This window comes from Odocoileus virginianus, chromosome 14 (assembly GCF_023699985.2).
Source record: "Odocoileus virginianus isolate 20LAN1187 ecotype Illinois chromosome 14, Ovbor_1.2, whole genome shotgun sequence".
NCBI classification, from domain to species: domain Eukaryota; kingdom Metazoa; phylum Chordata; class Mammalia; order Artiodactyla; family Cervidae; genus Odocoileus; species Odocoileus virginianus.
In genome coordinates, this window is record NC_069687.1 from 27,703,770 (window position 1) to 27,727,936 (window position 24,167).

Below are 24,167 nucleotides of genomic sequence, written 5' to 3' on the forward strand. Positions count from 1 at the left end.
AGACATCTAAGCCAATCGTTCTCCTCGAGTCTCTGGCGCCCGCCTCCTGCCCCTTTCCTCCTCCAATCCGAAACCACAACCGGGTGAGCGCGCGTTTACTCCCGGGAGAGGAGGCGGGCTGCAGCTCCGGCTCCTGAGGGCACCTCAGCGCCGGCTCTTTGGGGCTCTCACGCGCGCGAAAACATGAGTGAATCAGGGGGACAGCCTGCCCGGCTCCGGCGCTATCCTGAGCTCCCGGTGTGGGTGGTGGAGGATCATCAGGAGGTGAGCGGGCAGCTGACGGGCACTGGGGCAGGGTCGTGCGAGGACTGAGGAGGCGGCGGAGCCTGGAGGCTAGAGAGAGAACCAGAATCCAAGCGAGTTGCTTTGCTGTGGGGAAAACACCAGGACGGCGAGCTGGCAAGAATAGGCCTCGACGTTTATGCGCCGCTTGTTACGAGTCCGACAACTCAGTGAACCCTTGCGGTTTGCCCAACATCCCACGGCCAACAACTAGTGGCTTCGGGATTCGAATGCGGTCAGCCCTTAACCTGCTCATAACAGGCTTCCTGCTGTCTCCCGGCCTCCCCTTCACATTCCTGTGGTGTAGGTGGGAGGCTTCTGTTGAGAATGTGCACTGTCATCTGTGAAATGGGTACAGAGTAGCTCTCAGAGCCGTTAGTGTTATTGTGTGAATAGTGTGTGCATGAATCTTTAAACACGGCGCTGTAAAGTTATTTTTCCGTATTTGTAGTAGTGCTTCTTTAGCTGAAATGGTGCTCACAGCTAGATTTCTGGAAGCCTGCGAGAGTCCCATGATCGAAGACTTTATGTTTTTGATCGCTTCAATAATCCTTAGGAATTCTGTGGATGTTAAAAAGGAAGAGGCCGATTCCAGATTTGCGGATGAATAAAGAGAATAGGAAGGAAATTTGGTTTCTCAGGACCTAGTGATAGTGTGCCTGGGTCTGAGAGCAAGCATGGGATAGGTGGTGCCTTCAAATTCAATCTTAACTTAGAACTCTAGAGACTAACCAAACAAAGAGCCTTACAGGGGACCTAGCCCAGCAACCAGCATCCAGAAGGTGTGAGAAAGACGCAGAGACCCAGGGTAGCTTAAACGCATCTTTTACGCCAGAGTGTGTGTTAACCAGGAGTTCTTTTTTCTTTTTTTTCCTGAGTAACAAAGCTTGTTTCCTCACATTGTTTTTGAGTTTATGATGAGGGTAACATGCCAACAAGAGATGCCCATTAAAGTTTTCAGAGATGTCAGTCCAAAGTTCTGAGGGAAAAAAAAATAGTTTGAGCTGATTATCTAAACCATCTGTAGTAACAAATTACATATTTTCCTACTTCACAACTTCAGTTCAGTTCAGTCGCGTTCGACTCTGCGACCCCATGGACTGCAGCACACCAGGCTTCCCTGTCTCATCACCAACTCCTAGAGCTTACTCAAACTCATGTCCATCGAATCAGTGATGCCATTCAACCAGCTCATCTTCTGTCGTCCCCTTCTCCTCCTGCCTTCAATCTTTCCCAGCATCAGGGTCTTTTCCAATGAGTCAGTTCTTCGCATCAGATAGCCAAGTATTGGAGTTTCAGCTTCAGCATCAGTCCTTCCAATGAATATTCAGGACTGATTTCCGTTAGGATTGACTGGTTGGATCTCCTTGCTGTCCAAGGGACTCTCAAGAGTCTTCTCCAACACCACAGCTCAAAAGCATCAATTCTTCAGCCCTCAGTTTTCTTTATGGTCCAACTCTTATATCCATACATGACTACTGGAAAAACCATAGCTTTGACTAGGCGGACCTTTGTCAGCAAAGTAATGTCTCTGCTTTTTAATATGCTGTCTAGGTTGGCCATAGCTTTTCTTCCAGGGAGCAAGCATCTTTTGGTTTCATGGCTGCAGTCACCACCTGCAGTGATTTTGGAGCCTAAGAAAATAAAGTCTGTCACTGTTTCCATTGTTTCCCCATCTATTTGCCATGAAGTAATGGGACTGGATTCCATGATCTTAGTTTTCTGAATGTTGAGTTTTAAGCCAACTTTTTCACTCTCCTCTTTTCACTTCCATCAAGAGGCTCTTTAGTTCTTCGCTTTCTGCCATAAGGGTGGTATCATCTGCATATCTGAGGTTACTGATATTTCTCCCAGCAATCTTGATTCCAGCCCGGCATTTCACGTAATGTACTCTGCATAGAAGTTAAATAAGGGTGACAATGTACAGCCTTGACATACTCCTTTGCCAGTTTGGAATGAGTCTGTTGTTCCATGTCTAGTTCTAATGGTTCCTTCTTGACCTGCATACAGATTTCTCAGGAGATAGGCAAGGTGGTCTGATATTCCCCTCTCGAAGAATTTTCCACAGTTTGTTGTGATCCTCACAGTCAAAGGCTTTGGGGTAGTCAATAAAGCAAATGTTTTTCTGGAATTCTCTTGCTTTTTTCTTCACAGCTTGGGTGTGCTTCAAATTTTTTGTAGTTTAGCATTGTTTTTCAGCCTGAAGTTGAGTATATACTCATGATTTCAGTGCCAATCCTGAACATGTGCATGTGTCTTTTACAGGTTCTGCCCTATATATATCGGGCCATTGGCTCAAAACATCTTCCTGCAAGTAATATAAGTTTTGTGCATTTTGATTCACATCCAGACCTCCTTATTCCTGTGGATATGCCAGCTGACACTGTATTTGATAAGGAAACACTTTTCGGGTAATATGTGACTTTGTTAATGACCTTTTTATGTGTCTCAAATACACTTTGCAATAGATGATAAGCAGTTAAAAGAAATAGTTTTTACTAAGCTCGTGAGTTTTACTTTTGTTTTGTTTGCCTTTTTTATTTTATTTAGAACAAATATGGACAGACTTTCTCAACAATCCAGATAGTAAATGTTTTTTAATTTATTTTTTAGTTGAAGGATAATTGCTTTATAGAATTTTGTTAGTTTCTGCCAAACATCAGCATGAATCAGCCATAGGTATGCATATGTCCCCTTCCTCTTGAACCTCCATCCCATCTCCCTACCAATCCCACCCCTCTAGATTGTCACAGAGCCCCTGTTTGAGTTCCCTGAGTTAAACAGCAAATTCCCATCAGCTCTCTATTTTATGTATGGTAATGTAAGTTTCCATGCTACTCTCTCCATTCATCTCACCCTCTCCTTCCTTCCCCAGATCGTAAATATTTTAGACTTGCTGACCATATGGTCTCTGTTGCAGCTATGTATTTTTGCCCTTGTAGTATGAACTCAGCTGTAAGCACCATGTAAACAAGTGTCAGTGGCTGTGTTCCAATAAAACTTTATTTGGAAAAACAGGCACCCAACCAGTGTTTGCCAACCTTTGCTTTAGAATATAGAATTTTAAAAATAGAAGACTTTAGAAATTATCTGAGCCAATTCTCTCTTCTCCCCTTTAGAAGTCTGATATGGAGGCACAGGAAAATGTGTCTTGAACTAATAGTTCAATAATCGTATGTGCAACACATCTTTAATTTGTGTATCCTTTCTTCCAGTATTGAATCCCTCCAACCTCCCTATATGTTTTATTTTCAGGTCACAGATCCTATTGATTTTCCATTATATAAAACCATAGTCAGTGAATGGTGACTTACTAAGCGCTCTTCAGTGATAAAGTTCCCTGAAGTCCTGTCATTGTCTTTTTACTTATGTATTTATTACAGTGTAGCCTATTCCTACAAAATAAAAAGTTATGTAGCAGTTATTCTCCTGTTATAATAAAAAATTTTAAATATAGTGCTTGTGTGAATTAATTTTAACCTACTGCATTTCTTTTAGTTGACTCTAAAACTAGCTCAGAACTCTCATCTCTAAAGAAATGTGGTAACTCTACCATTGTCCTTACTCTCTTTTATATTTAGAGGTTTTATATTTTATAAATTGAAAAAATTATGAAGCAGTTATGATGACTATACAGTTAGTCATAGAATAATAGTGTTAAATTTTTTAGTCTCAGGATTTCTGTATACCCTTAAAAATTCTTGAGTTTTTTTTTTTTGTGTGTGTGTGTGGGTTATATTTAGTGATATTTACCATATTTGAAATTAAAACTGAGACGTCTTAAATATTAATTCATTTCATGGGACTTCGCTGGTGATCCAGTGACTAAGACTTTAAACTCCCAGTGCAGGGGGCCCAAGTTTGATCCCTGGTCAGAAAACTAAATCCTATATGCTGCAACTAAGATTCCACATGCTGCAACTTAATAAATAAATAAATAAAAATATTTTTTAAATGTTAATTCATTTCAAAATAATAGAACTTTATATGTTAGCATAAATATTTTTATGAAAGACAAACATTTTCTAAAGCAAAAAAATTAAAATGGTAACAGTATTTAAATTTTTGCAGTTTTTTTATAATTTGTTATTTTTTAATTTAAGGATAATTGCTTTACAGAATTTCATTGTTTTCTGTCGAACCACAACATGAATCAGCCATAGTTTGCAGATCTTTTTAATACTTGCCTTTATAGAAAACAACTGAATACCCAAGATTCTGCATTCAGTCTATTACCATATATTGTTTTTGTGGAAGTATATGAAGAAAATTGAGAAATATTTTGGTAGCCTTCCCAGCTATTGTGTGTGTTTAGTTGCTCAGTCGTGTCTAACTCTTTGTGACCTCGTGGACTGTAGCCTGCCAAGCTCCTCTGTTCATGGGGATTCTCCAGAAAAGAGTACTGGAGTGGGCTGCCATGCCTTCCTCCAGGGGATCTTCCCACCCCTTGAACCCAGGTCTCCCGAATTGCAGGCAGATTCTTTACCATCTGAGCCACCAGGGAAGCCCACCTAATTGTGAATATTCTTTAATACTATACCAAAACTTCACAAATGTTCATTCCTTAAAACTTAGTTAAAGTGTAGAATCCAGCATTCACATTCAAGCCTGATCAACTGTGGTTTATCAGTCAATCTTCATTGTAAGAAAACTGTGTTCAGCTTTTAATTCAATTATAAGTGCTTTCCCTTGAGACAACCATGGTACTTCACAGTATATTGCAGAAATGCTTTCTGTGTACTTCCTGTTTTGCCACACAGATTATTTTAAAATGTATACTCAGGATCAAGATTGAATAAAATCATGAAAGAGATTCTCATGCAAAACTGGATGGGAGTGTGGGGCACTGGTGCTTGGTATTGATGAGTACAGTCACAGCTAGTAGAGATTTGGTGCCTTTGCCTTGATTAATCTTAGAACATCAACCACTACTGTTTTGTACTGTCAGCATATATGTCAATACAATGAAAAAGGGAAATAATGCCTTGATGTTAATAGGAAAACAGTTTTGGTCTAGTGGTCACACTGAAAAGGTCCAGGAAACCCTGCAAGGTCCCTTGGACCACACTTGGAAACCTGCTATCTTAAAATAGTCTCATGAATGAAATTATATTTGGAAAAACCCACTCACTAATAGTTCTTATGCTTTCTCTCTGTTTCTTTTCCAGAGAATTAAGTATTGAGAATTGGATTATGCCTGCAGTTTATGCTGGCCATTTTTCTCATGTAGTATGGCTTCATCCCACATGGGCTCAGCAAATCAGAGAGGGCAGGCATCATTTTTTAGTAGGCAAAGACACTTCTACCACAACAATCAGGTAATTTCCTCATATTCATGTGTATGAAAGGGAGTGGATACTTCTTTCTCATTTTGGAATCCCTGTAATAACTTGTAAGTATCTCTACACACAATTGGGGTCAGATTAGCCCTCAACTTTTCCAAAAAGAGTTCTCGAAACACCAGGAACAAGTTTTCCAGTCTCTTGATCTTTTTCACACACCATTTGTATTTTGTTGCTGGTCAAGTTGATTTTTGAATAAAATGATCTTCATCCGCTGGAACGCTGGCTCTGTTGATAACTCCATTAAATCATTGGTGTACCTTATACAAATGTATTTAATAATACATTTTATTATTTCCTTCCAATGTAAGTGTTGTCGGCTGAGTTTAACAATTAGCGTTGAAAAAGCAAAATTATCTCACTTTGATTTTTTTAATAAATTCAATGGCTTAAAAGTTGATTCAAAATTTTATCAATATGATTAGCTTTCGATAATTATATAATGTAAATTAACAGCATCCTTTGACTTGAGTTATATGCACAACTATTTCTGTTGTGTAAGTTGTTTAACCACTGTTTTGTGTATCTTGTGATACTGTAATATCTTTAGAAATACCAGAATGTTCTTGGCTTTCTAAATTCTCTTGTTATGGAGTGAATGTTTTAAGCAGTGGAATCATAACTTTTAGAACCTGGAGGATAGTAGAATGAAATGGTAATACACTGAAAATGAAATGCAGTCTTTCTCAATGAAAATGATACTTTTTCTTTATGATTTATTCTTAATGATGTTGATAATAAAAGTTATACATAATACTGGCTTGTATGAAATAGTGTTAGGTTTTTTAATGAGTAGGCCTTATTTAACCTGTAACAGGTTTCTGCAAAATCAAATCTCAGCAATCTGAAACAGACATTTGAAACTCAATGTGTAACAATAATATTAGGATGATATTGATTATCATGATTTTAGTTAATCCTGCAAATAAAAATTTATGAAAGAGACACACATATAGGTATGCAGCCTGAGATGTGTGTGTGTGTGTGTATACAGATATGAGCAAAGTAAGATATTCCTTATTAAAGAAAAATACCCATTTAAGTTGGTGGATACAGCATTTGTCTTTCTTAGGGTGGTGCATGCGTGCTAAGTCACTTTGGTCCTGTCCATCTTATTGCAACCCTATGGACTGTAGCCCACCAGGCTCCTCCGTCCAAGGGATTCTCCAAACAGGAATACTGGAGTGGGTTGCCATGCCCTTCCCCAGGGGATCCTTCTGACTCAGGGATCGAACCCATGTGTCATAGCTCCTGCATTGGCAGGCATGTTCTTTACCACTAGCACCACCTGGGAATCTTAGGGTGGTACCGCTGTTAATAAGCTTGGATATTGGTTTTGTTATATCGTTAAATTTTTTTTAAGAAAGTTATATCTTTTTAAATACAGGGCTGTATATGCTGAAGAGGGGTGGATGAGAAATAAATATTAATACCATCATTTTAAATTGGATAAGTCCTACCCCTGGAAGAGCCATTTGGTGTCACTGTTCAAAGTACTTACCAAGGCATAATACAGTTGAAAAGCTAAGAACATGCTGATATGTCTAAAATAAAAAATCTGTAACTTATGAAATGCTGCACAGGATTTTTTTAAGTTGCTTTACATATTAAAATATTACAGTTATAAAATTTAATAAAGCTTTGAAATATGTCAGAGGGAGTTTCTACCAAGAGATATTATTTCCAGGTATAATTTTTCTCTCAAGTGATTTTTTGGATGCAGTTCCAGCTGGTATGACAGAGATCCAAAGCACTGGTTAAACAGGATCTTTCGTTTCTTTTCTCCAGTTAGAGTTTACCATGTGCAGTCCAGGGCCAATATGGCAGCCCTACAGTTAAACCCCAAATAATTTCTATCTTTTTGCTCCACCCTCTCTAGAGTGTGGCCTCTGAACTCAGAGTCCAAGTGGAGTTTGCTGCTACCATGTTCACATGCCAGTCAGTGGGGAGGGGAGAGCAAGGCTTTCTACACTTCTCTTACACTAACGACTTCTGGGCAGAACTGAGTCAACTGGCCACACCTAGCTGAACAATGCGTGAATGCGTGCTCAGACGCTTCAGTTGTGACTATCTCTTTGTGACCCCATGGACTGTACTGTCCACGGACTTTTCCAAGCAAGAATACTGGAATGGGTTGCCATTTCCTACTCCAGGAATCAGACCCTGACTCGGATCAAACCTGGGTCTCCCACATTGCAGGCAGATTCTTTACCTTCTGAGCCACCTAGCTGCACAATAGACTACAAAATATGGTCTTTGGGCAGTTGTGTGCAAAGCTAGAAATTTGAGAACCCTGCTTCCAGAAACTACAAATATTAGAGACAGCTCTCAGTTTGTGTCAAATATGTCCTATTTTGTATTTCTGAAGTTCTGTATGTTGCCGGCTAATTTGTCCACTTGTCTTGAAAGTAATTTTTTTCCTCTAATCCAGGGTTACAAGTACAGATCATTACTTCCTAAGTGACGGTCTTTATGTAACTGAAGACCTGCTGGAGAACCCAAAACCTTTACAATTGGATGTAATTATGGTAAAACCTTATAAACTCTGTCACAGTCAAGGAGAAAATGATGTAGTGTCTTCTGCTAAGAAGCCAAAGCTAGCCCTGGAGGACTCAGAGAACACTGCCTCTACTAATGGTGACTCTTGTTCAGAAGGACTGGAAAAGGACACAGTGACACAGAGAAGGGACCACACTTGTCTACAACCATCATGTTCATGTTCTTCTGAAAGCCAAGAATGCCATACTGCAGTTAGCACTGGAGAGATTCTGGAAATTTTGGAGAAAAGGGATGCATTTATTTTAGATATTGACTTAGATTTTTTTTCAGTCAAGAATCCCTTCAAAGAAATGTTCACTCAGGTAAATGTGGTGTTTTAAAAATGTGCAATCAAAATCCAGATATAACTTTTAACTTCCCCCAAATATAATTATTGATAGCTTGCTGATGACAAGAGCCTTACTGTTAATGTAACCAGTAAATTAACACATATTTTGTATATTATATGTATTATATACTGAATTCTTATAATAAGGTAGAGAAAAGTTTGAGAAAATCATAAGGAAAATACATTTACAGTACTGAACTGTATTTATCAATACTATACGTTTATGTGGTGTTTAAAGATGAACCTATATCAATGTGTCTTATATAAAACACTACTACATATATTACTAACACCAGATGTCAAAGATGAAAAGATGAGATAAAGTCATATTTATTTACATTTATAGTGATTCATACATTGATAACAAGGAAGCAGTAATGTGATTGCTTTAGGTAGCCTAATATAATCAATATAATTAACTTCATGGTAGCCTAACCTGGACATTAATGAATGAATCATTATAAAAATTTTATATTATAGTCATATTCATAATACAGTATTGGAAATGTTGTTATATACTTTTCAATACCACTTATCTGTGATAAGTTGATATGCAGTTTCTCCAGTTGGAGAGGCATGCATTCTTTAAAATGTAATTCATTGAAAGCAAAGTTATAAAGCCATAGGAAAACTAACATATTAATAATTTTATATTAAATATCATTCATCTTATGCCTGTGTAAGGATAGCTTAGTATCTACATACATTTTGTTCATTCATGACATACCTAACTTAATTTTTTTCAATATTACTAGTCTGTACAGTTGATATGCAGATTTTTTTTTCAAATTGTTGCGAATCTCCAAAATCTTTTCCTCTATACTGAAAAATATCCATGTATAAATGATCCTGTGTAGTTCAAACCCATGTTGTTCAGAGGTCATCTGTAGTGTAATCTAGAGCAAGAGTGGGGGGACCTTGAGTGCCCTCCCAATTTGCAAGTAAGAGAGAAAAATTGCCCACTGTTTCTTTCCTGCTGTTGTGAATGTACCAGTAACTATAACTTCCAGCGTTCAGAATTATAAAATGACTTTAGAGATGTTTAGAAAACATGAGAATGGGCATACCTGGAAGCTAAAAAACCTGACTTTATGAATTTATCCTACAAGTATACTCACCAAATATTTGTAATGAGAATTTCTAAAAGGTTACATAAGTGACTTAAATGGCAGTTACTTCTTTTCCAGGGCCATAAGGAAACCTGGGGAAGTGGGAATTTTGTGTCCTTTATACCCTTTGGTGCTACTGAACTTTCTGAAAAGAGCATGTACTATACTTTATAATGTAATAGCTATTTTTTTTAAAGAACATGTTTGGTAGTCAGAAAGATTTAAGTTCTGTTTGTTACTTGTACTGCTTATTAGCTGCACGATCTTGGAAGTTACTTAACCTTTCAGATCCATGGTTTCTTCAAGTATAAAAATCAAAATAATAATCATACCCAATCACAGAATTGTTATCTGAGGATAGTGCACAGCACTGTGCTTAAGGAATTTTAGATCTTGCCTATAGACCCTTCCTGACAGTGCTCCTAAATGGGGCCAGGTAGACCTACCTCTAAAGGGGCTGCCTGGCTGTGCTAAATGAGGACAGACATTCTCCTGCAAAATCCTCCCATTGTATCTGTTTGTACTCTAGCATCCTCTCCTGTGGCTAGGGAATGGACTGCAAAGTGCAAGTGGAAAGTTTTCTTTTGTTGTTACAAAGATACATATATTTCCTATACACTTGATCTTAGCCAAAAGGCTGAGAAGTGATTGTATTTCCTATACATAGCTAAAATCTGTTTAGATGCTAGGATGTATCCATTTATAAAGTAGAACAGTATTAGAAATATTTTCATTCATTACCTATTAGCCATCAAGTCTTCTTCCTTAATTAATTTTTATACATTGTTATCATGCCCAGATGAATAGTTACCCTAAAGAAGGGATAATATTTACAATGAAATAATGAATTACATTATTCCCTGATTTCCCAGACTTCCTTTAAATGATTATCTAAGATATTCTTGTATCAATGTCATTTTTTACTTAAAGTATATCATTGAAAAATTAATCTTTTTTCTACTATATGGGTTCTTTGTTTTGTTTTCCAGGAGGAGTACAAAATCTTACAAGAGCTGTACCAATTTAAAAAGCCTGGAAGCAACCTGACAGAGGTATCCTTCGTTTCTTTTGGTCTTGTCTAAAAGGCTTCCCTTTAGTGGTAAAGAATCTGCCTGCCAATGCAGGAGACCCAGGTTCGATCCCTGGGTCCACAAGATACTCTGGAGAAGGGAATGGCAACCCGCTCCAGTATTCTTGCCTGGGAAATCCCATGGACAGAGGAACCCGGCTGGCTACAGTCCAGGGCATTGCAAAAGAGCTGGATACAACTTGGTGACTAAACAACAACAACTTATCACATAGCTAATAGTATCTTACCTGATATTAGGGTACTCTCAAATAGCAGCCCCAAATCTTGATATGTGTTTCTTGGGGAAACCCATGGTTAGTACTTGAAAATCATGTGTTAACTGATTGAATTGAAATTTTCACTGTAATGGGATTTCACTTGTTTTTTGAAAGAGTAACTATATAATCTCAGCTTTTCAATGTGCTTAAAGGAAGATTTGGTAGATTGTGTTGATAATCGAATTCATCAATTAGAAGATTTAGAAGCTGCTTTTGCTGATTTGTGTGATGGTGATGATGAAGAAACTGTACAGAAATGGGCTTCAAACCCTGGGTAAGACTCAAATATTTTTTTCTTCAACTCTACTGTATTTTAGTCCTAAATATATTGCTAAATTTGCTAGATAAATTGCTTTTTAAAAATTCCTATCTTTTGCTATGTGTATTACCTATTCAGAATATTCAGTGCAGTTTTCACTTTAAAATAAAATGTTCAGAAACATCCCTGAAATATAAATATCATAGAACTTTATTGTCATTAAGGAAGGCAGTGGTATGGAAGAATAAACCATCGTAATATTAATCATACCAGTAACTACTAATTAGGCACTTTAACATAAGTTAGTTTTTTCTCTTTAGTACAGGGAACTAGATCTAAAAATGATTCCCCACTTTTTGAAATTTTGTTGGAAGAGGGAGAGAGAGAAATAAGTCTCAGAACGTGATTCTCCCCAGAAATATTTTGTGTACCTACTATTTGGTGATTTTGTGAAGTCTCAAGCCAAACTTAAGCTTAAATCAAACAAAATAGACAACTTTAGAATCCTGAATCTAGCTCATAGATGGGAGCCACCTTCCACTGAAACCCACCCATCCTGCTGAGCATGCTTAGATCTTCACCACCTGCAGGCAGTTCTGTCACAGACCTGAAGAAAAACCAAAGGAAAAGTAAGACAGCAAGAAAAGTCTCCCCAAACTTAGCATACCCCCAAAAGGGTCATACCCTCAGCATGAACAAGTCTTCACTGTTCCTAAGGAAGTAGAAAGGTGGATGACTAGGGTCCAGAACCCCAGAAAGTGTCATTAATAAGAAGGAAGAAGTAACAGGATCAGTGGGTAGACAGGCCTCCATACCTCTATTTTTTACTTTTTCCCTCCCAGCAGATGAGTGGGTATTGGTAGAGGAGGCATTAAAATACTCGAAACATTAATTAATCAAGGCTTCCAAAGAGTTCCACCTATATTAAATAACTTAAAAGCACCATTGTTATTATATCAAATGGTATAGAACTTTACCAGTTACAATTGTATATGTCAATGCATATGTCCTGAATTTTTTTCTCAGCTTTTGGGAAACCGTCTTTTTTCATCACGGTATGCTAAAGGCACTTAGTTTTACTGCTGATCAAAATAATTTTTAGAGTCATAGTAGAATTTTCATTCTTAAAGAGGAAAATCTCAGTTTCTTGAGTGCTACTTTTCAATCTTTAATACAATCTGTAATCTTTTAAGTAAGAAAACAGCAGGGAACATTTATTTCTTAATATTTTAAGACGATATTTGAACAACTCTTATCTTTCATTTCCAAAACATCATGTAAAACATATTGTTAATGGTAAATTTCTTGTTGTTGTTGTTAATGGTAAATTTTAAGGGTAATGTATGATTTGCTACTGTCATTTTAATTGAGGTGGTGTAATGTTTTATTGAGGGGTGCTTTTTTTCAGAATGGAATTACTAGTTCCACTGGTACAGAGTTTGAAAAAACGGATGGAAGCACCGGACTATGAAATGGTAAGTGTTTATATTGAAGTATAAAATTGACCCTTTAAGAAAGGCATTTTTGTGGCTAGAAAAACGTGCCCTCTGTTAAAGTGATTCACTCTTATTTGTGTTCCTGGAAAGCATGAATGGACTTTTTTTTTGTGTGGAAAAAGTATATACTTTTTAGAAGCCAGAATACTGGAAAAGCTTTCCAGGAAAAACAAGCTTTTGCTAATTTTATGTATGAAGTATAAGTGCTATTGACTTTTTACATTTGATCTTAGCCAAAAGGCTGAGAAGTGATGGCTGTGGACTTTTTAATTTTGTCTATGATCAGATATCCCCTTGCCAGAGTAAAGAAAGTATACAATTTCTAAATTTGCTCATTCTTTATTCATTCATTTTTATACTCCTTTCACACTTCCTTCTTTACTCTCTGAAAACTTTTCTGATTAAAAAACCCAAACAGACAAAAGAAGGCTTTGTGGCCAGCACATCTTGACTATATTAGCTGTATAACTTTGTTTGCACAGCAAATCTGAATACTATTTTAAGAGAAGATGCCCTTAATGGTAATTTCTTTATTTTTATATCATTTTGCAATATCTGAGTATAAATTTTCCCATTTGAAATTCAGGTCCCCTTTTTTCAAATTTTGTGCCAGAGCTGAGACCATCAGTTTTGCTTCTTTTACTTGTAGTGTTTATTTAATAAATTGTGGTTTTACTTTAGTGTTTAATTTAGTTGTAGTATATAATCAAATCACCTTATTTGAACTGAAGTTTATATATTGATTTAATCCTAGTTTTGTAAGAATAGAAAATAACAGCAAAAGACTGGTTAAATCAGAGCTAACTCAAAGCTCGCCTTTTTTTTTTTTAATGGCAAATTTTTAAAATGGTAGAAGACTCTTAGGGTTTAAAAGTGCTTTGAGCTCATATATTATTGAAAGTATCTTCTACTTTAGTCATTACTTTGCATCTGAATTTTCTGGTGAGGGGGCAAGAGTTTTCTACATTGTTTGTTGAGAAAAAGGATGGCATAGGCCTGGTAGCAGATTGTGTAGCCAGATGCGATGTACCCATAGCTGCAGGATTAGAACACTAAGTGTTTTGATCATTTTAGTAGAAAAGAACATGCAGAGTCTCTCTCTTTAGTGTATTGACCAATCATTGCCAGTTAAATCTTTGATGTGTATCCAGAGCCTCCAGTAATATAGTAAATTAGTGGTTTTTTCCCATGCTTTGCACTTATGTACCCTAGGCAAAACTATAACATATTTGAATTCCAGTTTTTAAAACTTTAAAGCAGGAACTGCAAAATGTCAGCCTGTGGGCCATTTCTTGCTCTCAGGCATATTTAGTTTAGTGCTGAGACTGAAACACCAGTCATTTACATTTAAAACACATGTATATCAGTATATATGGTTATATATAAAGCATGCATAAGAAACTCAAAACAGTAGGTTCAGTAAGGTAGGAGAAAGACTTTCATCTTGTATCCTCTTGAAGCTTTAAATGTAGTGCTTGTTATATGTATTTAAAAAGTAAAATAATTTCTTGAAAGAAAGGAAATATGAGAATACTATGTATAGACTTAAATCAGTTTTTAGAATCTTAAGTAAAGTGAATAACTTGATAGAAAATGTAAATTGTCAAAATAGACTCAAGTAAAGACAGAAACAGAGTGAATCTACAATCATAAAATAAATTTTAAAATTGTTCCTAGAAAAGGCATCAGGCCCAAAAAGGTGTACAGACCAGTTCTTCCAAAACATCAGAAAATAGATAACTTCTGTGGCATGGAAACTGTTCAGGAAAAAGCAATCCTAATCCACAAAAATATTAAAAATTTAGTCAGCAAGGCCATTAATGGCTAGTGAGTCTTCTAAAGACAACAACATTACCATGTAATTTTTAACTGTCTTATTTTCAGGTTCACCAGGCTGGTCTAACCTGTGATTATTCAGAACTCCCTCACCATATCAGCACAGAACAAGAAATTGAACATCTTATTCAGTCTTTGCATAATGTTCTAAAAAATTTTCCAAAACCTACTCTAGTGACAATTGCAAGGTAAGTGTAGTAGCTTGAATAATGGCCCACCAAATATGTCCATGTCCTAATCTCCAGCACTTATGAGTATGGTGCCTTATATGGCAAAAGGGACTTTACAGATATGATTAACTTAAGGATCTTGAAAATGAAAAGATTATCCTGGATTATCTGGGTGAGCCCAGTGTAATCACAAAGGTCTTAATAGGAGGAAGACAGGAAGGTCAGGATGAGAGAGTGATGGATGCTAGACTGTGGACTTTGAAGATGGGGTTTGAACTGAAGAGTGCAGGCAGCCTCTGAAAGCTGGAGAGGCAGGGAAGCAGATTCTTTCCCTAGAGCCTCGAGAAGAAATACAGCCTTGCCAGCACCTTTGTTTTAGGACTTCTGACCTCCAGCAGAACTATAAGATGATGAATTTGTTTTACTTTAAGTCACTAAGTTTGAGGTGATTTGTTACAGTGGCAGTAGGAAATTAAGTATCCATAGATGAATCTAATGATTACTATTACAATAGTTCTTACCAACTTTTTACCTACTCAGCTCAAAATTCAAGTGTTATATTTTCTCTTTCCTATTGGTGGTAGCTGGCAAACAGCATACAATTCCTGTTGTCTTTGAAGTTGGTGATGTTATTCAGTTGAACATAAGAAATTCTGATATCTGTGTCATACAGATAAATATTTAGCTGCTGCCGTGTTTTACATTTGAATGTATAACTATGCTGAATAGTTACAGCAATTTAATAAAAATTTCTGTGTTAATCTTTGGACTCATTCTGCATGGAAATGTTTCTAAAATAATACTTTAAATGTTCAGGCAAGTAATATTTACATATTTTATGACAAGTTTTTTGTGACTCTCTTTACCATTCTGAATGAATTCATAAATAATCTAATATACATACACATAGGGCTTCCCTGATAGCTCAGTTGGTAAAGAATCCTCCTGCAATGCCGGAGACCCCAGCTAGATTCCTGGGTCAGGAAGATCTGCTGGAGAAGGGATAGGCTACCCACTCCAGTATTCTTGGGCTTCCCTTGTGCCTCAGCTGATAAAGAATCCACTTGCAATCAGAGATCTGGGTACAATCCCTAGATTGGGAAGATCCCCTGGAGAAGGAAAAGGCTACTCCAGTATTCTGGCCTAGAGAATTCCATGTACCATACAGTCCATGGGGTTGCAAAGAGTCAGACACAGCTGAGTGACTTTCACTTTCTTTCTTTCACATACACATGTAATTTAAATATATTTAGATAGCATATACAGTGTGTAGATGATGTAATTGTCTTAGTCCATTCCGGCTGCAATAACAAAAATACCTTAGACCAAGTAGCTTATAAACAACAGATATTTCTCACAGTCCTGTAAACTAGGAAGTCCAAGATGAGAGTACCAGTAGACTCACTGTCTGGTCAGGACCTGCTTCCTGATTCATAGACAGCCATCTTCTCTCTCTAACCTCACATAGAAGGAAGGGGTGAAGATGCTCTCTGGGGTCTCTTTAATAAAGGTATTAATCTCATTCATGAGGACTTCACCCTCTGACCTGATCACCTTCCAAAGAACCCCCACCTCCAAATATAATCACATTGGAATTGGATTTCAACACAGGAATTTTGGGGGCACATAAACGTTTAGCTTATAGCAATAACCTACCTACACATATAATTTAAATATATATTAAATATATACACACACTAAAAAAATAGCATAAAGGAGAAAGAGTAATTGATGATAAAATAATACATATTAAAATGCCACACCAAACTGGAATCTTTACAAAGAGTCAGTAAATGTAACAGTTAAAAATGCAGACAGATCTAGCCAGTTGTATTGCCCAAATACCGTGAACAGCACTGCTATAGAAACATGGTTATTCTAGTCACAGCAAGCTCTTGATAAAGTTCTGAACTTAAAGTCTAATCTTCCTCAGCTCACAGAGTATCTGCATTCCTGGAAAATTTAGTTTAAACAATTTCAAAAATACAGCAGACTATTTGTAGAAGACTATTTAAAAAAAAAATAGGCTCAAAAAATTGAAACCGAATTTTTCACTTATTTAAGTGCTCCACTTTATTTGGAAACTGCAGGACACAGGAACAATTCATATTCATATTGCAGTAGTATCCTACATATTGCAAACACTCACAATATGCAGACCCTCTCTCCTAATTGTTATTGTGACAAAAATGTACCTGCAGATTTCCAAAACTCCCTCCTGGGGGTTGCTCCCATCAAGAGCTACTCTAATACTGTTTTCAAGAAGACAGAAATCTGTGTGAAAGCATCAGTGTCCCTTTTTTGTTAAGGCTAATAAATTAAGCTTTTACATATCATGCTTTCTGCAAGATCTTTATCCTTATGTATGTGTTAGACAGTATTTAATAATTTAAAATTGCTCTGTGTCATTTATCACGTGTTACATGTTTATATCAAGCCTCAGATATAGCCTAATCATCATAGAATGAAATGAGCTCATCAGAAGTCTTACAGATAATTTCTTTAGGTCTAAAATGCTTGAATAAGGAGTAGGCTAGATAACTAATTTCATTTCCTTCTATAAACATTTCCATGCCATTTTCCAATCTATTGGAATTTCCAATGGCTTTCCTCACCCTAGTCCAGAACCAGGAGGCACTGATAAAATCATTTTAGATACTAACCCAGCTAAAATTGTCAGCAACATTGTTACTGGCTGGTGCCACCCAAATTGTAGCCAGTGATTCTAGAAAGACTCAAAATACAGATTCCTGCCCCATACCTCTTTGCTCTTTCCTCCTTAATACTACCTAGGAGACTAACCCCAACACCAGCACATCCACACATTTCATTTTGGATGATCTTGTACACTTGTGTGGTGAGCAGATTATTTATAGAGGCAGAACCCTTTTTATCAGTTGGAAAGCCTCCACCCTCATAATTTCTATCCTGTTTGTACACATAATAAAAGAATGTGAAACATGATGCCCAGTCACTAAAATAATTAGCACCAGTGTTCCCAAGCAACATCTCCCTCTTACGGAAACAAGGGCCTAGTATTAAGCACTGAGGCTTTGGAGATGTGCTTTATGGTGTTGAATCCCATCACCAGCACATACCCATACATCTTTCTCTGTTTGACTCCTTTAAAGGGATGGTAAAGGTATCTATTTCATAGAGTGCTGAGAAAGTTAAAGAACATAATACATGTAATGCACCTGATATATAGTCAAGGTTTAGTAGCTTTCAACTATTATTATTCCAGAATTCAATACAGCTTCATTTTTACTTTACATTGAATTCAACACACACAGGCTTTTTCTCACTGCCCAGTATGATCTCATTCTACTTATGTATATTTTTCTTTTCTTTCCTTTCTCTTTCTCTTCTCGGTTCCAGGTCAAGTCTGGATGATTACTGTCCTTCTGAGCAAGTTGAAACCATTCAAGAAAAAGTCCTCAGTGTACTACGCTCCCTCTATGGGACTCTAGACATTCACCTGGTGTATTCAGCAGAGTCCACTGCATCTTGAAGCATCACAGCACTAGGCTTCTGTTACAGCTTGATGTAGTAACAGGGTTTTCATTAACTTATTTTCAAATGAGTCTTCCAGAGAATACCTTAAGATTATTGAATAACTTTCCATTAAAAATTTTTCAGGTATTTTGAATCTCCAAACAGATATCACCAGTTGTTGAGTGATGACAAATTTTTTTGACATCAAGCTTACCCCTAAGTGACGGATCTGATGCTCATGTTTCTTCTTATCCGTCACTGTCATCTTCACTTTTGTGTTGGGTTTTTCTGCTTTTCCCCTCTTCTCCTTAGGTCGGTTGGACTATATGAGATTCATTCATTCATTTATTCATTCATTCAGCCAACTGACATTTTTGAACTCATACATGTGCTGGTCATAATTTAGTGCAGATTATATGGTTACAAACAGAATAGACAAGGCCCCTGCCCTCCTGGTGGACAGCTAAGAAGCATATTAAGGATTGTGAGACATGTTAATAAAGGAAAGGAGAACCACAAACATGTTTAAGTGTACTATTAGTACTCAGGGCATCCTGGCCTTACAGGAAGGTAACATTCTCAAAAGCTACTACCAAAAAAAGTAAATAAATAAATAAATTAGCCAGTCCATAAATAGTTCCAGGATTTAGGATTCTGGCCCAGCTCTTACAGAACGCTTTCAACATTGTTGGTATTAAGGAGGTCTATTTGAGTAAATTCAATCAAACAAAAAGCAACTTTTCTTTGCTAATCAATAAAATTCCCCAGGGTTTTTAATGCCTCCAGATGGTGAGTATGGGAGTCAAATAACCTTATAGTTCCTAAGTGCCACTTTATTGGCAGTCTTGGTTGATGGTTTTTTCAAATAAACTAGCTTTTTATGTAAATAGTAGGGAAAAACTTAAGTCCTTGATTCTGATATCATAAATACCCAAGGATGTAACTGCCTTCCACCAGTCTCTCCATGAGTAAGAGAGACTACCTAAGCTACTCTTTATCATGAAACTTTTCGTTTACATAATTTGCCAGTCTTCCTCTCTTCAGTATTCCTCATGTTCAGTAATCATTTTTTAACTGCCTACTTGGTTTCATTTAAAAAGTAGGATGTCACTTAAAGAAAAAAAAACCATCCAGTCCTCACTTTTAGCACAGCAGTCATTTTCATTTTTGCACATATCTTTCAGGACTTGCACAGGTGTTTCTGTTGAGTTGCATGTAGCTGAAGTTACGGTGTTTCCTAACTTAATACCCAAGGTCATGTTGCCATTGCCACTCAGTAGATGGCAGCAGATCCCCTTTTTCCAGTGATTGTATTTTACAGCACACCTTTCTTGTCCCTAAGTTGATTTCCCAAGACTGATAAGTATACATGCTTATTTCTGTTGTGAAAAGCAAAGCAAAGTGATTTAGCCTTCCATTTTGATAGAACATTGTATGCCAGAAAGTGTAATTTCCCTGTAAAATCAGAATTGCAAAAAGTGCTATTTATTTTTCAGTGTTGAAAAAATTTTATTACAGTTCTGTAAGTGAGGTTGCTTTTATAAGTAAATTATTTTGCCTGATAAAATAAATTAAAAAGTGTGTTAAGGTTTTAAAGATTTAAAACCAAACTATAGAACTAATTGTATTTGGTCTTGGGGCGTTCCTAGCATTGATCTTGTAAGTCTGGTTTAATAGTCATTTATTATGGGTCTCATGAACTCAGATGACGTTCATCATTGTTTTTAACTCAGGTAGAATGAAAGGGCATCAGTTTCCTTTTTAAGAATATTCACATTGTTCTCATGCTCTGTAATTCTCTTTGAAGAAGAAAATTCAGTTCCTACTTGTTAAGTGGAACCAAGTTAGTAAATTATGTCTCTGCACATTTCAAACAGGAAGGTACTTAGTTTATCAAGACATCCATCATTTCTATTCTATTCTAAGTACCAATGAGGAATACCACAGTACAGTGCTTTAAATTATGTACGAATATCACTCAGGCATGGGATTTTGAGCAACTTTTTGAAAAATGTGACTTAAATGTTAGATTAGGCCATAACTTTGGTTACTGACAGGTATATATTTCCCAGTATCTAGGGGGAAATTTTTTTAATCTAGAAATTTATTTGTAGACATCTTATCATTTTCTTCTAGGTTCCCAGGAAACTCTTAGTCATAGGCCTTCACTCTTTATATGATGTCCTCTCCAAATCTTCATTTTAGTAGTAGTGGCCCCAGATTGCTGACAGTATATGCATCACACTGCAAATAGTTTATAGTATATTTCTTAGTATAAGATTTCTCATTTACCAAACTTAATAGAAACCACTTTCATAAAACTTAGGAAATTTTTGTTAGACATCTTTCAGAAATGCTCAAGATACCTGAGGATCATGTGTGAAAATACTCACTATGGGACTGTTCTATACCACCTGGTCATCCTGCATTGCAGCACTCTCTTAAAATGCTTGTTTGTGACCTAACTGGTCCTGGACCACCTCTGGTTTTGTAGATCTAGCTGCCCTCATGGAATTCCAAACATCAGTGCCTTCTTTTCCTTTATTCTCATTTGAGTTCAACAAATGATGTTAAGAGTGACTACAAAGGTTTCTGTGGACTGTAATTCTTAGGAGAGAGTTCTCTGAACGGTGAACACTCTGGGAACTCACTGGAAGGGTGTAGCTTATCATTACAGAGTAGTAAGCTGACATTCTGTACATTAGTATCTTGTGAGTTCAGTTCCTGTGATTCAGAAGCAAGAGTGCGTTTCAAAGGCTGAGGCTGTACAGTTTCACTTCTGTCAAAGACCTTCCTTTTTGACAAGGTACCAGCCTCCAGCTCCAGCATTCCTACCACGTCTGTAACTTTAGATGGCCTTCACCAGCAAGCAGATCTCTGAAGCTGCCTGATCAGGCATCAGCACTGTTTAGAAGCCTTACCACCCTAGTTGATGTGAATCATGCCAAGGTTAAGACAAGAGGTGTCACGACTGAAACAGAGCATCGTAGTAGGAGTGTGAGCTTCCAAGGGGGTGTATGCCCTGCTCCAGTGCCCTCTTCTTCCAGCTGTGGGACCTCAGCCTCAGCTTCCCCTTTACAGTGATAGTGTGATAAATAACATGTATAAAGCCCTTAGCACAAAAGCCATTCAGCAAACATTGGCTTTCATTTGCAAATCCAGTCCTACTTATAATATTCTGTGAGGGCTACTCCAAGTCTCAACTGCTCTTCTCATGCCTCCTAAACCCTGGTCTTTTTAAACCCCACGTTAGCTTCCACTGTATTCCTGTGAATAGTGGAATTTCACTTTCTTTATTCAAAGAAGGCAGGTCCTTGCCCATTAAGAAAAAAGTAACAGAGGGCTTTAAGCAGAGATACTTAAAACTCTTGTCTTGAATTGGTGCAAGCATCCATTTATTCACAATTGTAAAACGTGTGCAGTTAAGAGGGTCTGGGATATAAAAGCCTGCTGCAGTCTCCCTCTACCCTACCCCTCCTGCTGCTGGTAGATAAAGCTAGAATCTGTGGGGCAAAAACTGTGATGGAAACAATGTTTGGAAGTTGCTACCCCCAGCCACTTATAAGTTACCTTCATAGAGCCACTTTTGACATTGCTTATTTATTTATAGGTGATGTCCAGCAACAAAGCCCCTCATGAACCAACCAGGGCATGACAGGGAGGTGGGAGTAGAGTATCTCCGAGCAGTTCACTGTCGTTTCTAAACCATCCACAAGCATTCCCTTCCTCTGGGCCTCAGCATTTTGACAGAGCAGGCTCCACTCGTGGAAGGTTAAGGGAAGTGGAATCATTAGAGAAAGGGGTAACACCTCTTATCAGCTTGTAAGCATGCTGTCTTTGAGAGCAAATTGAACAAATACAGGTATTGATATAGGAACAAATATTTTCCAAGGATTAGGTGTGTTAAACACCTGAGCCCAAAAGAACTACAAGATAATATCTGTAGTTTTATGATTGTGTCCATAGGATAACTTAGTTATAAACAAAGGAAAGGCAGTCGTGTCAGTTTTCCAGCTTCTTTTGTGATCTGTTCTCTTATAGATAAACCTGATAAACCATGTTCCACAATGCTGGTGTCAACATCACATAAAAATCCATTTAGTTCGTTACAGGCCAATATCACTGATGAACATAGATGCAAAAATTCTCAACAAAGTTCTAGCAAACAGAATTGAACAACACATTAAAAAGCTCATACACCATCTCATACACCATATTCAAGTCAGGTTTATTCCAGGGATGCAAGGAATCTTCAATATACATAAATCAATCAGCATGATACACTATATTAATAAATTGAAAGATAAAAACCATATGATCATCTCAATAGATGCAGAAAAAGCCTTCAACAAAGTTCAGCATCCATTTATGATAACACTTCAAAATGGGCATAGAAAGAACCTACCTCAACTAGTAAAGGCCATACATGAAAAGCCCACAGCAAACATTATTCTCAATGGTGAAAAACTGAAAGCATTCCCTCTAAAATCAGGAACAAGACAAGGGTGTCTGCTCTTACCACTATTATTCAACATAGTTTTGGAAGTCCTAACTACAGCCATTAGAGAAGAAAAAGAAATAAAAGGAATCCAGACTGGAAAAGAAGAGAAACTCTCACTGTTTACAGGTGACATGATACTATACATAGAAAACCCAAAAGAAACTAACAAAATTACTAGAACTAATCAGTGAGTTCAGCAGTCATGGGATACAAGGTCAATACACAGAAATCACTTGGTTTCCAATATAGTAACAATGAAAAATCAGAAAAATTAAGGAATCAATCCCATTCACCATTGCTGTTTAACAGAAAGAATAAAATATCTGGAATGAGCCTACCTAAGGAAACAAAAGACCTGTATATAGAAAATTATAAGACACTGATTATAAGAAATCAAAGATGACATAAACAGATGGAGAGATTCCATGTTCCTGGGTAGGAAGAATCAATAATGTGAAAATGACTATATTACCAGATTCAATGTGATCCTTATCAAATTAACAATAGCATTTTTCATAGAACTAGAACAAAAAATTTCATAATTCATATGGAAACACAAAAGATCCTGAATAGCCAAAGCATTCTTTGAAAAAGAAGAATGGAGCTGAAGGAATCAACCTTCCTGACTTCAGACTACACTACAAAGCTATAGTCATCAAGACAGTATGGCACTGACACAAAAACAGAAATATAGACCAGTGGAACAAGATAGAGAACCCAGAGATGGACCCATGCACCTATGGTACCTTATTTTTGACAAAGGAAGCAAGAATATACAATGGGGCAAAGATGGCCTCTTCAATAAGTGGTGCTGGGGAAACTGGACAACTACATGCAAAAGAATGAAATTAGAACACTACCTAATGTCATACACAAAGATTAACTCAAAATGGATTAAAGACCTAACTGTAAGACCAGAAGCTAAGAAAACATAGGCAGAACACTCGACATAAAGCAAGATCTTTTATGACCCACCTTCTAGAGTAATGGAAATAAAAACAAAAATAAACAAGTGGGACCTAATTAAACTTAAAAGCTTTTGCACAGCAAAGGGAACTACAAACAAGGAGAAAAGACAACTCTCAGAATGGGAGAAAATAGCAAAGGAAAAAACTGACAATTATTTTCCAAAATATACAAGCAGCTCATACAACTCAATACCAAAAAAGCAAACAACCCAATCAAAAAGTGGGAAAGGGACCTGAAGATAAATTTCTTCAAAGAAGACACACAGATGGCTAACAAGCACATGATAAGATGCTCAACATCACTCATTATTAGAGAAATGTGAATCAAAACTACAATGAGATACCACCTCATACCAGTCAGAATGGTCATCATTAAAAAGCCTACAAACAAAAAATGCTGGAAAGGGTGTGGAGAAAAGGGAAACTTCTTGCATTGCTGGTGGGAATGTAAACTGATACAGCCACAATGGAAGAT

At 37.0% G+C, this 24,167-nt stretch overlaps 1 protein-coding gene across 2 annotated transcripts; it reads left to right on the forward strand.

The window, feature by feature from the left end:
- Positions 1-94: 94 nt before the first annotated feature.
- C14H5orf22 (chromosome 14 C5orf22 homolog) lies at positions 95-19,833 on the forward strand. Of its 2 annotated transcripts, XM_020887060.2 has the most exons (9): positions 95-264; positions 2,548-2,693; positions 5,451-5,600; positions 8,056-8,485; positions 10,610-10,672; positions 11,120-11,241; positions 12,635-12,701; positions 14,607-14,746; positions 18,107-19,833. In XM_020887060.2, exons 1-9 carry the CDS (start codon positions 184-186, stop codon positions 18,237-18,239), a joined length of 1,332 nt encoding a protein of 443 aa, XP_020742719.2. In that variant the 5' UTR covers positions 95-183; the 3' UTR covers positions 18,240-19,833. The 2 variants fall into 2 exon arrangements, with proteins under 2 accessions (XP_020742719.2, XP_070332632.1); XM_070476531.1 differs by lacking the exon at positions 2,548-2,693 and having other exon boundaries at positions 176-264.
- Positions 19,834-24,167: the final 4,334 nt, after the last annotated feature.

Excerpts from the sequence above, each read along its gene's own strand:
- C14H5orf22 (XM_020887060.2), top strand. The coding sequence starts at position 184 with ATGAGTGAATCAGGGGGACAGCCTGCCCGGCTCCGGCGCTATCCTGAG. Across the intron at positions 265-2,547 it reads TGGTGGAGGATCATCAGGAG|GTTCTGCCCTATATATATCG; the intron begins GTGAGCGGGCAG and ends TGTCTTTTACAG. Across the intron at positions 2,694-5,450 it reads GATAAGGAAACACTTTTCGG|AGAATTAAGTATTGAGAATT; the intron begins GTAATATGTGAC and ends TTTCTTTTCCAG.